Here is a 16,399-nt window from a genome sequence, read left to right on the forward strand (position 1 = left end):
CGTGCGTTAGCATGCTAGCTAGCTAACCGCAGTAAGCTACTTTAGCTTTCTGATTTAAGAAATTCAAACCAAGAACACACAGCTTAGCTATCTTCAGCTTGCTTACCTCTGCTGTCCGTAGTGATGGAGGTTTCTTTAAAGCTTGTTTGAAAGAATTTTCCATTGATCCAGTCATTGTCATAACTTCACACCAGAATCAAATCCTCAAGAGATCCCAGTCTCACTTTTTAAGGCCGATACCGCTGAACTTCCATCCCGTCGCCCGAGCATGGAGTGAAAATGCCTTGTAAAACTTAACACAAAGCTAACCTCTAGAACGCAACTGGTGCGCATAAAATGTACCAAAAGTAAATACAAAAATGGATGTGAAAATCTTCGTGTAGAATTATATGCATCTTTAGCATCCAGTTGGAAAGTTGCCTCCTGATCATTAGTTCTTCATTTGGGACGAGTTGACTTGTCTCGACGCCGGAGTCGAATCTGTGACCCCTCTGTTCTTGACAGCTCAAGAACGCAGCCGCAGGAGGTGGCTATCGTTAAAAAAAACAGTAATAACGTTTCATTATTCAACTAAACGTACTACAAAAGGAAGTGTGTTTCATTATTCAACTAAACGTACTACAAAAGGAAGTGTATATTATCAATGGTAAAACAGTAGATAATGCGCTCGCAAGCTCTTCACTTCTTCAGCTTAGTTTGAGAAACATAACGTTACTTGTCTATCTGTGGGATAACTACTAACGTTTCCTCACGGTTCTCAAAAGCAAATCTCATCAGTTGATAAACCTTCGGCCTTTAAGTGTTTTTCAGAACCACCAACTCTCTATCCTTGTTGCAAAATCAAGCCAACTGTCTGCTATACTGTAAGAAATTACACTATACGTGTTAAGCTCCTGCATTAATAAAATAGTCTATCAGCTTTAGGTAGCTGGGTGTCAGTTTTTGTTATGCATAAAAAAAGTTAATTCTTGTTGCGCTCAGTCATCACTAGTAACCACAGCCACAAAGTCAAACTATACAGTTTAGCTTCTTAAAATGTGATTTTAAACATTACCTTAACCTTATGCCTAACCTTGAATTAAGACCCAAAACCACATTTATGTTTTCATGGATTTATACCATAATAAATTTGCCTTTGTGGCTGTGGTAACTAGTGTAAAACGTTCCGCTCCCTCCCTGGTTCATGTCCAGAATATCGCGAGAAAAACATATTACTTTCCATCGCAGCCGGCCGGGAGACCCATGGAGCTACCAATTGGAAACAACGAAAAACGGGTAAAAGTAAATTAAATAAATTTAAACATATCAAAATATATTTCATATTCGAGATTCTTCAAAGTAACCACCCTTTGCTTTGATGACAGCTTTGCACACTTTTGGCATTCTCTCAACCAGCTTCATGAGGTAATCACCTGGAATGCATTTCAATTAACAGGTGTGCCTTGTTAAAAGTTCATTTGTGGAATTTCTTTCTTTCTTAATGAGTTTGAGCCAATCAGTTGTGTTGTGACAAGGTAGGGGTGGTATACAGAAGATAGCCCTATTTTTGGTAAAATACCAAGTCCATATATATATATATATATATATATAAAATAAGCAAAGAGAAAGGACAGTCCTTCAGACATGAAGGTCAGTCAATCCGTAAAGTTACAGTTACAAAAACCATCAAGCGCTATGATGAAACTGGCTCTGTGGGGACCGCCACAGGAAAGGAAGACCCAGAGTTACTTCTGCTGCAGAGGATAAGTTATTTAGGGTTACCAGCCTCAGAAACTGCAGCCCAAATATATGCTTCACAGAGTTCAAGTAACAGACCAGTGGCAATTTTAGCATATAAATCTTGGTGGTGCAAATAAACAAAACAAGTTGTGCCGTGACCCGGATTACTGGTTGCTGCAGAAAAGGAGGTCAAAATGGGGGTGAGTGTAACCGATGTGAAATGGCTAGCTAGTTAGCAGGGTGCGTAATAGTGTTTCAATCGGTGACGTCACTCGCTCTGAGACCTTGAGGTAGTTGTTCCCCTTGCTCTTGCGCCGTGGCTTTTGTGGCGCGATGGGTAACGATGCTTCGAGGGTGGCTGTTGTCGATGTATGAAGATGGTCCCTGGTAGGGGTGAGGAGGTAGGGGTGAGGAGAGGGACGGAGCTGTTACACCGGCACGAGAGACAGTGAGTGAAAACGCTAACCTTTGTTGTTTAGCGTTTTTTTGAGCATGTTGAAAACCACTCAATATAACTAAAATTTAAGTTAACCCATGATATTAAAGGCTCTTTATAGACAAGGCTATTTAAAAAAAACACCCAAGGCACTTCCCTATGTGAAAAGGTAATGCAGTAACTTACTGTACATTTCCATTATAATTGGCATCATTCTTACTAAAATTAAACATGAATTTGGACTGAAACATTAATACTGAATGTATGTACTGAGACACTTGCAACTACAACATTGGCATCTTTATTGCACAACATTCCCTTAAAATTGGGAAAGGATCATTTTAGAAACAATTCATATTCAAAGACATTATGTACAAATAAATGGAAATAAACTGAATATGTACAATTTACATTAACTGTTACACACCATACTAAATCATGTATTCATATATGAAGAGAAAAGTAAACATACCTCATAGAAATAATCAGGAGCTTTACAAAATGCAATAATAACATATCCTGAAGAACCTAGCATCTTACATAAGCATGTAAAAATAATTTCAACCAGCAAAATAAATTCTTCAGAAGCCCCTGATCCATTCATGCCACATGTCCATTAAGACTCCATAGCATGGTACACTCTCCAGACAAAGTACTTCCAAATGAAATGCAACATGAATTTCATGGTTGGTAAAAATATTTATACAAAAAATTTAAACAAATCTGTGGTTTAGATTTGTGGTTTTGCGTCTTGCTTTTGTAAAATCAATGCAGCAATTTTTTATTTATTATTGGTTTTGCCATAAACATTGAGAATAGTTTAAGGAACTGATACACGTATTGCTAACAGATATTCCACAAACTCTCCCTTCGTAGCATGCAATACAGCCGTAAACATGGTATGATGGTGTCAAAGCGATAAAAATGTTTTAAACTTGTGAAAATATTTCAGTTTGAAAATATATGTAGATCGTTTGTTTATTTTTCCCCACATACCGCAGTAGAAATGAGCTCGTTGTATTCCAAAAAATAATTAAAGGTTTTCCCCATTTTCAAATATGTAATTATTAACATCCCTTTTTCAAGAGTTCAGCATTGGGTTGGCAGTTTTATTTGAACATTACACTGATTTAAAAATACAAATAATTCTCTCAGGCTTATCTAGTCGGCAACTATAAAAAGCGTGTAGCGTCGATCGGCCACAAAATATCTGAGGTAGTGCTGTACCTGTGATCAAGAATGTTAAAGCTACACTGCAGTTAAGAATTACAATGAATGTGTATAAATGACCCAGATAAGACTTCCAGGCCTATGTTTATATAATTAGTGTAGTTCATTTTCAAATGAAATCCAATGAATTATGGACCATTGAGGGAGACATTTCAGGTCAAGTACACTTGTAAACAAATACATGAAGAACACAGAAACATAATTGAAATAAAGTGAATTTGATCATATTCACTACAAGTAACAAAAAAACTCATCCTATCTATCACCTGTGCTTCCTGGTTAAACGGGTAAAAGATTGTACAGGAAAGTAGTAGATATAAAAAGTATATATTTTATAATTGATGTCTTGATTATTATTTATACTCAACAGGAAAATGATTTGGCTTTCTTGTCCTTTAACCAGGTTAAAATAATGTTGATGCAGAGGAGGGGGGAAAACATTGAAAAATAAGAGAACTGGCCACAGCAGCAGCATGCCTCTCTGGCCTGGAGTGGGCCAACAGAGCTTCATCTCTTACTATCAGAGGAGACCATGGACTCGGCTGTCCCCTTGTGGCAGTATGTCTGTATGCCCAGTGGCAGCAGCAGTAGCTGAGGTCTCGGATCCATCCAAGAGGCCCTTCTGCATCTCAAATGATACCCTATAACCTACATAGTGTACAACTTTTGAACAGTATGCAATTTGGGATGCCCACCTTGTCCAGGAGACTGCACTGCACCGGCCCTCTCAGAGCATCAGCAGGGCGTCAGTGAACAGGGTCAAGCCGACGTGTTGGGCCAGGGTGAAGTATCCGGCTGCTCCAGTCCACAGTCACCCGCCACCTCTGGCTTTGGTTCCATCTATTATAGCAGTATTTGGGCCACGTAGGGAGAGTGAGTGCTTGCCACCGCTGCCAGCAGGGGGAGGTCACTGGACTCAATACTGAATGATAAAAGCCATGCTTAGAATATTGTACATAGGTGAAGAACAGAACAACAAGCCAAGGGTTTATTCTCCTAATTCAGTTACTGTGATAGTTAATGAAATGTAAATAACACAGTGCAGTATTTTAAAGGCCCAGTGCAGTCAAAAACTTGATTTCCCTGTGTTTTGTATGTACACTGAGTGTACAAAACATTAAGGACACCTTCCTAATATTGAGTTACGCTTGAGGTTGGAGTAATACTGTCAAATTGTGAAAATGATGATAATGTCCTTTTAGTGTAAGAGCTGTTTGAAAAAAAGAGCCTGAAATTTCAGCATGTTTTGGTTGTATGTAGTTTTAGCCTGCCTGGTGACATCACCAGGTGGTAAATAAGTTAATAGACCAATAAGAAAGAGAGTTCCAAACCTCTCTGTAATAACAACTACGTCCTGGCAGTCCTCGCAAAATTCTTGAGAAATTGGCTACAACTTTCAGCAGCTAAGAATCTATTTTTTACCATTTTAATTGAAAACAATCACAGTAAGGTACTTAATTGTTACCCAGAAATGATTTGAAATTGAGATAAAAACAGCTGCATTGGGCCTTTAAGAACAGAAAGACAACATGGATCACAATACTGATATCTGACAAAAAACGGGACCCTATTCCCATAGGGTTCTGGTCAAAAGTAGTGCACTATATAGGGAATATGTGTCTTTTTGGACGCAACGCCAATGTATAAAAACGGTTTAGGTGCTCACCCCAGGACCATCCCCAGCTCCTTGACGTGCACCCTAGTCTGTCCCTTCAGGTACTCTGCCAGCATTTTACTCTTGAAGTAGACCTCCTGGAGTCTGTCCTCAAGGTGCATTATGCACTGAGGAAAGGGATGTCAAACTGAATTACAACTTTATTACTGATTAGCATTGTGTTAACATGTACGTGTTACTGATTAGCCTTATATTACTGATTAGCCTTGTATTACTGATTAGCCTTGTGTTAACATGTACGTGTTACTGATTAGCCTTATATTACTGATTAGCCTTGTATTACTGATTAGCCTTGTGTTAACGTGTACGTGTTACCGATTAGCCTTGTGTTACTGATTAGCCTTGTGTTACTGATTAGCCTCGTTAACGTGTTACTGATTGGCCTCGTGTTACTGATTAGCCTCGTGTTACTGATTAGCCTCGTGTTACTGATTAGCCTCGTGTTACTGATTAGCCTCGTGTTACTGATTAGCCTCGTGTTAATGTGTTACTGAGTAGGGATTTTTTTACAGTGCTAATAACTAGTTATTTGGTATTTGTATGAACTTACAAAGTTGGGGGAGAGGTTCATCTTGTAAAGCAGGTGGGTGGACTGGAGCAGGCTGGACACGAGGCTGGACACCAGGACCTCCTTCCCCAGTTTGTTGTTGTCCGTGGCTCGTCTCTGGCTGCTGGCTACCTGCACCGTCCACTTATCAGTGTCTGCGATAATGCAGACCGCCTCTGCAATGGGCTCATCCAACACTGGATGCTGCGAATAGAAGAGAAAACGTTGTGCTCTGACCGATGCAGACCAGATACAGCGGTGCACTCCTGTTGACGCCTTATGAGCCTCGAGCAAGCATAAAGACTCATAATCCAGTTTTAACACAAACTTCAATGCTTCAGGTATAAAGCAGTCTTACCTGTACAGCATGGGCTAATTCTGACATGAGGCCCTGCCTTAGTTTGTCATCGTTGGGCATCCCCTGCAGAACAAAGTCCGGCACATAGGTTGTGCAGTACCCTCCGAACAGTGACCTCCCAAAGTTGGCAATGCTCGGTTTGGAGAAATGCTCCACCAACTTTGACCTGTTGATTTAAAACATGCCATAGATGGACATCAGAACATATTGTAACCCAGAAATGCAACTCACATAGAAGTTGAGATGTGTCTTGAAAACCTAATATGAAGGCCAACACGTTTATAATGTTGACATCACTAGCAGTGTGTATCTCACCCAGGGAAGGGGACCTCCACCTCTTCCTGCCACTCATCTGGCTCCTGATCATCTCTGTAGTAGGTGTCGCTGTCACTCTGCCTGTGGATGTCCTGCCCTGCGTCTTCGCTCTCGCTGTCCCCAAGCGCACTGTCCGAACTCTCGTTCCGGGGGATCTCACAGTCATTAAGCGGGGCCCCCTTCTTTTGTTGGGCCATTTTGGGGACGGTTACTGAAATCAGGATGCACATGTTCTGCTCAGCAGAACAACTTCTACAGGAGCGTGCCTCCGATGTGTCTGTAGAGCCACACCTACACCTGGCCTGGACGTCAGCCTCCCCCCCACACCTGGCCTGGACGTCAGCCTCCCCCCCACACCTGGCCTGGACGTCAGCCTCCCCCCCACACCTGGCCTGGACGTCAGCCTCCCCCCCACACCTGGCCTGGACGTCAGCCTCCCCCCCACACCTGCTTTGGACGTCAGCCTCCCCCCCACACCTGGTCTGGACGTCAGCCTCCCCCCCACACCTGGTCTGGACGTCAGCCTCCCCCCCACACCTGGTCTGGACGTCAGCCTCCCCCCCACACCTGGTCTGGACGTCAGCCTCCCCCCCACACCTGGTCTGGACGTCAGCCTCCCCCCCACACCTGGTCTGGACGTCAGCCTCCCCCCCACACCTGGTCTGGACGTCGGCCTCCCCCCCACACCTGGTTTGGACGTCAGCCTCCCCCCCACACCTGGTTTGGACGTCAGCCTCCCCCCCACACCTGGTCTGGACGTCAGCCTCCCCCCCACACCTGGTCTGGACGTCAGCCCCCCCCCCACACCTGGTCTGGACGTCAGCCTCCCCCCCACACCTGGTCTGGACGTCAGCCTCCCCCCCACACCGGGTCTGGATGTTAGTCTCCCCCCAACACCTGGTCTTAACGTCAGCCTCCCCCGTACACCGGGTCTGGACATCAGCCTCATCCCCACCAACATCCCCCGGTCCCACACCCAACTGCCCTGTTCCCTTCTGTCCCTGATCCCCCTGTCCCTTACAGCAACTGCTACTCTCGACTCCCGAAGGGTCCAGAAGCTCTTTCTGGGTTTTGTCCGTGCCGTTTGACAAGTCCAGGCATTTCACCACATCGTCTATAGTCCTGGTCTCTACAGGATTGTCATCACTGAAGTACTCGTCGAACAGCTCCGAGCATTCCTCCTCGCTGACAGGGTTCCACTGGGGCATCTTGCTGAAGACACGCATCAGAGTCTTCTTTCCGCCAGCGTTGGTCTTGGTTTGGTCGGGTGATGTGCTGGTAGTAGACTTCACCCTCTGATCGCCGCCGTCACTGCACCCACTCTGCTGCTGTTGTTGTAGGGGTTTCTGTCGTAGTTGCGGTTGCTGTTGCTGTAGTTGCGGTTGCTGCGGTTGCTGTGGTTGCTGCGGTTGCGGTTGCTGCGGCTGTTGTTTTTGTGGCTGTTGTTTTTGTTGTTGTAGTTGCGGTTGCTGTAATTGCGGTTGCTGTAGTAGCGGTTGCTGCTGTCGTAGTTGTTGTTGCGGTTGCTGTTGTGGTTGTGATTGTTGTTGCGGATGCGGCCTCTGTTTCTCTTTGATGCATTTCTTGTGCTTCTTAATGTCCTCAAGCTTCCTCCTCCTGCTCTCTGTGTCTGATCCCGGAGACTGGGGGTCGCCGATGAGAAACAGCACTTTGGTGGCAGGCTCCTCCTGGTGTTTTGACAGAAAGGGGCCGGGTACAGGTACAGGTACGGTCTTGTCAGGGGGCTTCTTCTCCAGTGGTATCCCAGAAGAGCGGAACACCTTGATGGGCAGACTCCCCACCCCCTCCTTCTCGCTGGCCTTGACCTCTAACTCGGTCTCAGGCTTCGTCTCCAGCAGCACACAGACCTGCTCCCTGGGGGAGGCGGAGCCCACACGCACCACTGTCTCCCTGGGGGAGGCGGAGCCCACACGCACCACTGTCTCCCTGGGGGAGGCGGAGCCCACACGCACCACTGTTTCCAGCTTGGCCTCCAGACAGGCGGTTGGTGACTCCTTGAGTGACTCCTTGAGCGGCTCACTAACATCCTCCATGTGGATGATGGGCACAGCGTTAGTGTTGTGGCTGGAGTGGGCCTGGAGGACACTGCTCTTGGAACCCTGACTGTTGTTACTACTGTCCCCCTCCTTAGGGCCAGCCTCAGTGTAGGTGCTGCACTGCAAGCTGTTGTTGCTGTGTGAGGGGTTGCTGCTGTCCTCTTGGGGCTCGGGACCCTGGCTGAGGTAGTCTCCGCTGGGCTTGTGCACGGTGACCAGCACATAATCTGACTCCTCCACCTCCCCACGCTGCAGCGAGGTGGTGATGAGAGAGCCTGGGATGACGATGGCCTCGTCCTCAGTGCTGTCCAGCATGTGGGTCTCCAGCAATTCAGAGCAGCGGATGAAGTAGGTGAGCACATAGAGGAGTCGCTGGACTAGCTCCCGTCTCCGCCCCACCACTACCGTCCTGGACAGACGCACCGGGGAGCCGATGGCCCCGTACAAGTCACCTAGTCACAAAACAAACACCACAGTTAACAACACATTTCTTATTTTCACTTTGTTGCATAAGTAAAGCCACATTTAGAATATGAAAATGTGGTCAAATGTGTATAACTTATTTTTTCCCTTTAACATTTGGGAGAGTGAAGGAAATCTCCATCAGCATCACTGCTCAGTACTGCATTTCTCCTGTTCAGCCACTATGTGGAGTAGTACACCAAAGTTCCAAGCTGTGCCTGTACTAAAATGAAGCCCACTATCTATTATTTTTTTTAAATATATATATATTTTTACTTTTATTTAACTAGGCAAGTCAGTTAAGAACAAATTCTTATTTACAATGATGGCCTACCAGGGAACAGTGGGTTAACTGCCTTGTTCAGGGAAAGAACGACAGATTTTTACCATGTCAGCTCGGGGACTCGATCCAGCAACCTTCTCGGTTACTGGCCCAACGCTCTAACCACTAGGCTACCTGCCGCCCCATTTACAGCTAGTTATTGCTAAGTATAGGAGCATCTTTTAATAGTCAATGATACAGAGATATTATTTACCATGAACTGATGAGTGATGGAGAAATATTATATAACTTGGAGTGATAATGAGTTTTATACCACCTGACAGCTTGAAAAAGCTATAATAACAAACATGCAACCATGTTGGAATATAATTTAAGGATTTTGAGCACTGGCCAGCCGGGCTAGTAGGCCGCAATTTTTAATAGCTTGGGTAAAAAAAAAAAGACGTTTCAAATCGGTGCCTTGGGCTATTTGAAAAGACCCAATTTCACAGGCCTGTGGAGCTAGTTTGGCACATTTTCTACTAGCCTGGTCTGAAAAGTACTAGCCTCTGGCTAGCTTAATCCCCATCCCACATGTGCGTGGAAGCACTATCACATAAGACTGAAGAGTTTTTCAACCAGAGTCCTGGCCTGTAGTCTGTTCTTACCGAGCTGGGCCCACAGTGGGTTGTAGGGGTGGCTCTTGGCCAGCCTATCCACGCTCTGAGAAGAGTGTTTCTCCAGGAAGATCTTGATAGGCGGCTGTCCATTGGGCATGACAGTGGGCACCCAGGCCAGGTGGTTGGTGAGGATGGCTGTGAGGAGGGCAGGGAGGAACCTGGGAGAAGAGGAAGAGAGAGCGGTTGTGTTAGGCACAGACTATCTATATCCCAAATGGCACCCTATTCCCTATGTAGTGCACTACTTTTGACCGGGGGGAAGAAAAAAAATTCAGGTGCCATTTGGGATACAGAACTTTGTCTTTCACTCTCTGTTTGACACATTTTTCTTCATCTCCACCACCACAGGCTCGTGTTCTGCTACTTCCCTCTTCTCTATCTCGTGATCATTCAGAGATACGACACAGTGGTCACTGGTCAGTCTAAATCACGAGGCAGACCGTCCTAGACTACTGCATACTAATGCAGTGAGTGGAACATCCGAGAAGTTCTATGGATGTCTTGCTACCAATTGATACATTGACAAATGATTCAGCTTGGTTTTGTAACATCGACATAACAAGCTAAAGATTGGCAGGGATTTCTGACTTTGCAGCTCATTCACTATTGAATGCAGTAGCAAAAAAAATGTAAGTATCGCGCACACACACAGTAACACACAGACAGGCATACAGAGACAGACAGGAGCACTCAACTGGTTCTTTGAGGCCTGCTCCATGAGTAGGGCAAGCTCCCTCATGAAATGTCCACAGAGCTGGTTCTTCTCGGGGGCACCAGACATCATGGTGAGCCAAACGGGCTCGGCCACGCGGGGCATGGTGTAAAGGTTGACGATGGTCGTCCTGGAGAGAGGGAGGGAAAAACACAAGCCATCATTGTCTCGGGGTGAACAAGAGGGCCACAGTTCTCAGTCCAGGCCCTGCTTACAAGGGAGACCCTCTCTCTGAGGCAATTCAGCGTCTGGAAATTCCACAGCGGGCAGCCGTCCAGAGCTTTACACAGAGCTGAGGGAATCTCTGAGGATGGAGGAATGTGTGGAATTATAGTTTCAGAGCCCAGATGTTTGTGGGGAAGTGGGGAAGCCAGCTCAGGGTCTATCCTTACAGCCTGTCTGAGCAGATGAACTTTAAGGTAGCGATGGACGTGAAGGTATGTCTAGTCTAGTTTTATAAATGTCCACTGGACTAGACATACCTTCACGTCCATCGTTACCTTAAAGTTCAGCTGCTCAGACAGGCTGTAAGGATAGACCCTGAGCTGGCTTCCCCACGTCAGGGAAAGAGCTGTCACAACCCATGCCACACTGGGGGATTTTAATAGGTTACTACATACTAGATACTGAGAAGTGTTGCTGGGATGAACTTTACCAAACGGTTCTGGTGTTCGTTTAATTAGAACAGGATTCTAGTTAAGCCATTTCAGCATATTTCCCTGCAGTGTGTCAAAATTCAGTTAAAAGTCTGTTAAAAACCGTGTAGCCCAAAATGTTATGTTACCAACGCTACAGTTTTAACAGGAGGGGCCTTTTCAGCCTGTCGGTCAGGTAACTTGAGCCCTGGATTCAAGTGGGGTTATTGGTGCTCATCAACCGCATCTAAGTTTAGACTTCATTCATTCCCTCTGACCTCTATACTGATTGTGCAGGCAAAGTATATCAAGTCAGTCAAGAAACAAAGAGACTCTTGAGCAGGTGCGCGTTCAGTTCGATTCAACGTTTGACTGTTTGTACTAAACGACACGTTTCCCCAAAACGGTGCGCACCATTCTTCAACAGCCTTTGAGGTAGGTTTGCTCCGATTTGGTGGGTGTGGCCTGATCAATGGGTGTGACCATTTAGAAAATGGCTAAACTCGAGCAGCACACACACACCATACAATCTCCCTCTGGAACACCATCATTCTTCAACTGGTCGTTCAGTACATTACCGTTAAATTAACCTCTCTGTGGTACCGAATGCACCCATTTTCTTCATATCCCGACCCTGACAGATATTCAATCAGCATAATGCGTGTGCGTGTTTCTATGTAGGTAACATAATGGGTGTTGGTTAGGCCAGACCGTGGCTATGGGTGTTGGTTAGGCCAGACCGTGGCTATGGGTGTTGGTTAGGCCAGACCGTGGCTATGGGTGTTGGTTAGGCCAGACCGTGGCTATGGGTGTTGGTTAGGCCAGACCGTGGCTATGGGTGTTGGTTAGGCCAGACCGTGGCTATGGGTGTTGGTTAGGCCAGACCGTGGCTATGGGTGTTGGTTAGGCCAGACCGTGGCTATGGGTGTTGGTTAGGCCAGACCGTGGCTATGGGTGTTGGTTAGGCCAGACCGTGGCTATGGGTGTTGGTTAGGCCAGACCGTGGCTATGGGTGTTGGTTAGGCCAGACCGTGGCTATGGGTGTTGGTTAGGCCAGACCGTGGCTATGGGTGTTGGTTAGGCCAGACCGTGGCTATGGGTGTTGGTTAGGCCAGACCGTGGCTATGGGTGTTGGTTAGGCCAGACCGTGGCTATGGGTGTTGGTTAGGCCAGACCGTGGCTATGGGTGTTGGTTAGGCCAGACCGTGGCTATGGGTGTTGGTTAGGCCAGACCGTGGCTATGGGTGTTGGTTAGGCCAGACCGTGGCTATGGGTGTTGGTTAGGCCAGACCGTGGCTATGGGTGTTGGTTAGGCCAGACCGTGGCTATGGGTGTTGGTTAGGCCAGACCGTGGCTATGGGTGTTGGTTAGGCCAGACCGTGGCTATGGGTGTTGGTTAGGCCAGACTGTGGCTATGGGTGTTGGTTAGGCCAGACTGTGGCTATGGGTGTTGGTTAGGCCAGACTGTGGCTATGGGTGTTGGTTAGGCCAGACTGTGGCTATGGGTGTTGGTTAGGCCAGACTGCGTCACGTAGAGAGTAGAGTATTACTTTATTAATACCAACTTGGGAAATTGTTTTATCACAGCATGCATCATTAATGATTTACAATGACCAACACATGATTAAAAAAAATCAAACATTAAGACACATAAGGGCACATGCACCATAGTATCCCTAAAATAATAGTCTGATTCAACTGCTGTTTTCTATCCTACTCTGAGGGGAAAACAAGTCAGCAACATCAAAAGGCATATCTTCTGTTTTGCACCATCATGTTCCATGACCTAAGAGGCCTAAAAGTCAAAAACAAATACACATCAGTGGATGTATATTTAGATGCTGAAGTTGAGATATTTGAAATATTTGTTTTTTCCTCAGTGAAATTGGCCTTCCTACTGATGGCACTGACATATAATTGACTATTCTGGTAGCCTGGACACTGTCTGAGAAAGATCGTGTTTCCTCAGCTGGGGCTCAGTGCTGTGGCACTGCGCCAGCAGGCATATGACTGCAGCAATGGGAAGCCTTCAGCTAGGAGAAAGAGTCTGAGCATGTGGCCAGTGGTGCAGAGATACAAGCCGCCCCACACGTCTTTCCTTTCCCTCCCTCGTCACTGGCTCTGCAGCAGTGGGGTTCCCAGCATGCACTGGGAGCAGCATGCGTGTAGCTGGCGCTTCATCACTGTTTGCGAGTGTGGACAGGACCGGTAGGGACTGCGTGCTCACTCTCTGCTTACAGTGCAGATTATTAATGTGCTTATTTTGGCTGGGTCTGAGAAAACACCCTGTGTGGACGCTACCCAGTTAGGAAGGTCAGATGATATCTACGTCACTGACTATTGTTAGGTTCTAATTCTCAGTGTCAGTTGAGTGTTTTTTACTCTATGAAAGCTTAACCAAGTTTCTTCTTCCCAGAAGGCCAATACAGCTGCATTCAGACAAAAACATGGTTTCACCCATGGTAGTATACATGCCCCACTATGGGTGGTGTCTCCTCATCGCTACACATTGCATCATTATTTCTAGGCAGGGAGCTCAGTGATCTGGGCCTTAAACGGTTTCTCCCCTTATCAGTACTGCTACATGGGATCCTTTTCCCTGCACTCAGACCCTCCCAAGCTTACTTATGGCACCCCTCATGTCTCTATTATACCTGATGATTAATAATATACCTGATGATACCTGATGATTAATAATATACCTAATGATTAATAATATACCTGACGATTAATAATATACCTGACGATTAATAATATACCTGACGATTAATAATATACCTGACGATTAATAATATACCTGACGATTAATAATATACCTGACGATTTATAATATACCTGACGATACCTGACGATTAATAATATACCTGATGATTAATAATATACCTAATGATTAATAATATACCTAATGATTAATAATATACCTGATGATTTATAATATACCTGATGATTTATAATATACCTGATGATTTATAATATACCTGACGAGACCTGACGATTAATAATATACCTGACGATTAATAATATACCTGACGATTAATAATATACCTGACGATTAATAATATACCTAATGATTAATAATATACCTGACGATTTATAATATACCTGACGATACCTGACGATTAATAATATACCTGATGATTAATAATATACCTAATGATTTATAATATACCTGATGATTTATAATATACCTGATGATTTATAATATACCTGACGATTAATAATATACCTGACGATTAATAATATACCTGACGATACCTGACGATTAATAATATACCTGACGATTTATAATATACCTGCCGATTTATAATATACCTGACGATTTATAATATACCTGACGATTAATAATATACCTGACGATTAATAATATACCTGATGATTAATAATATACCTGACGATTAATAATATACCTAATGATTAATAATATACCTGACGATTTATAATATACCTGACGATTTATAATATACCTGACGATTTATAATATACCTGACGATTTATAATATACCTGACGATACCTGACGATTAATAATATACCTGATGATTAATAATATACCTAATGATTAATAATATACCTAATGATTAATAATATACCTAATGATTAATAATATACCTGATGATTTATAATATACCTGACGATACCTGGCGATTAATAATATACCTGACGATTAATAATATACCTGACGATTAATAATATACCTGACGATTAATAATATACCTGACGATTAATAATATACCTGACGATTAATAATATACCTGACGATTAATAATATACCTGATGATTAATAATATACCTAATGATTAATAATATACCTGACGATTTATAATATACCTGACGATACCTGACGATTAATAATATACCTGATGATTAATAATATACCTAATGATTAATAATATACCTAATTATTTATAATATACCTGATGATTTATAATATACCTGACGATTAATAATATACCTGACGATACCTGACGATTAATAATATACCTGCCGATTTATAATATACCTGACGATTAATAATATACCTGACGATTAATAATATACCTGACGATTAATAATATACCTGACGATTAATAATATACCTGACGATTAATAATATACCTAATGATTAATAATATACCTGACGATTTATAATATACCTGACGATTTATAATATACCTGACGATTTATAATATACCTGACGATACCTGACGATTAATAATATACCTGATGATTAATAATATACCTAATGATTTATAATATACCTGATGAATTATAATATACCTGACGATACCTGCCGATTAATAATATACCTGACGATTAATAATATACCTGACGATTAATAATATACCTGACGATTTATAATATACCTGACGATTTATAATATACCTGACGATACCTGACGATTAATAATATACCTGATGATTAATAATATACCTAATGATTAATAATATACCTAATGATTTATAATATACCTGATGAATTATAATATACCTGACGATACCTGCCGATTAATAATATACCTGACGATTAATAATATACCTGACGATTAATAATATACCTGACGATTTATAATATACCTGACGATACCTGTGTCACGTTCCTGACCTATTTCTGTTAGTTTGTTGTATGTGTTAGTTGGTCAGGACGTGTGTTTGGGTGGGCATTCTATGTTGTCTGTTTCTATGTTGGTTTATGGGTTGCCTGGTATGGCTCTTAATTAGAGGCAGGTGTTTGGCGTTCCTCTAATTAAGAGTCATATTTAGGTAGGTTGTTTCACAGTGTTAGTTGTGGGTGGTTGTCTCCTGTGTCAGTGTTTTGTCGCACCATACGGGACTGTTTGGTTTGTTTGTTCATCGTCATTTATGTGTAGGCTATTTTCCCTGTTCGTGCGTTCTTCGTGTTTATGTGAGTTCGTCGTCCAGGTCTGTCTACACCGTTTGTTGTTTTGTTAGTTTTAGTCAAGTTCGTGTTTTCGTGTTTTCTTTAATAAATTATGTGTTCACAACCCGCTGCGCCTTGGTTCCATCACTACTCCTCCTTTTCGGTTGAAGAGGAGGAGGACCACCGTTACAACCTGACGATTAATAATATACCTGACGATTTATAATATACCTGACGATTAATAATATACCTGACGATTAATAATATACCTGACGATTTATAATATACCTGACGATTTATAATATACCTGACGATTTATAATATACCTGACGATTTATAATATACCTGACGATTAATAATATACCTGACGATTAATAATATACCTGACGATTTATAATATACCTGACGATACCTGACGATTAATAATATACCTGATGATTAATAATATACCTGACG

The 16,399-nt window shown here is 43.4% G+C and overlaps 2 protein-coding genes across 11 annotated transcripts in view; both read right to left on the reverse strand.

Moving 5' to 3' along the window:
- Positions 1–746, reverse strand: part of LOC129868197 (rap guanine nucleotide exchange factor 6-like) — a 195,929-nt gene extending 195,183 nt beyond the window's left edge. For 7 of the 10 annotated variants that reach the window (XM_055941948.1, XM_055941943.1, XM_055941944.1 and 4 more), the window contains exon 1: positions 107–745. In XM_055941948.1, the coding sequence (XP_055797923.1) occupies positions 107–181 (75 nt within the window). In that variant the 5' untranslated portion in view covers positions 182–745. Of the gene's footprint in view, positions 1–106 lie in introns of all 10 variants that reach the window. The other 3 variants (XM_055941951.1, XM_055941946.1, XM_055941949.1) reach the window with 2 other exon arrangements.
- A 1,694-nt stretch (positions 747–2,440) lies between these two features.
- The window catches only part of LOC129868199 (folliculin-interacting protein 1-like), a 49,690-nt gene continuing 35,731 nt past the window's right edge, over positions 2,441–16,399 (reverse strand). Inside the window, exons 14-21 of the mRNA XM_055941955.1 lie at positions 10,437–10,583; positions 9,730–9,899; positions 7,208–8,789; positions 6,281–6,577; positions 5,966–6,131; positions 5,611–5,811; positions 5,052–5,167; positions 2,441–4,307 (exon numbers count right to left, since the gene is read on the reverse strand). Of these exons, the coding sequence (XP_055797930.1) occupies positions 4,229–4,307; positions 5,052–5,167; positions 5,611–5,811; positions 5,966–6,131; positions 6,281–6,577; positions 7,208–8,789; positions 9,730–9,899; positions 10,437–10,583 (2,758 nt within the window). The 3' untranslated portion in view covers positions 2,441–4,228. The remainder of the gene's footprint in view (positions 4,308–5,051; positions 5,168–5,610; positions 5,812–5,965; positions 6,132–6,280; positions 6,578–7,207; positions 8,790–9,729; positions 9,900–10,436; positions 10,584–16,399) is intronic.

This window comes from Salvelinus fontinalis, chromosome 13 (assembly GCF_029448725.1).
Source record: "Salvelinus fontinalis isolate EN_2023a chromosome 13, ASM2944872v1, whole genome shotgun sequence".
NCBI lineage: Eukaryota > Metazoa > Chordata > Actinopteri > Salmoniformes > Salmonidae > Salvelinus > Salvelinus fontinalis.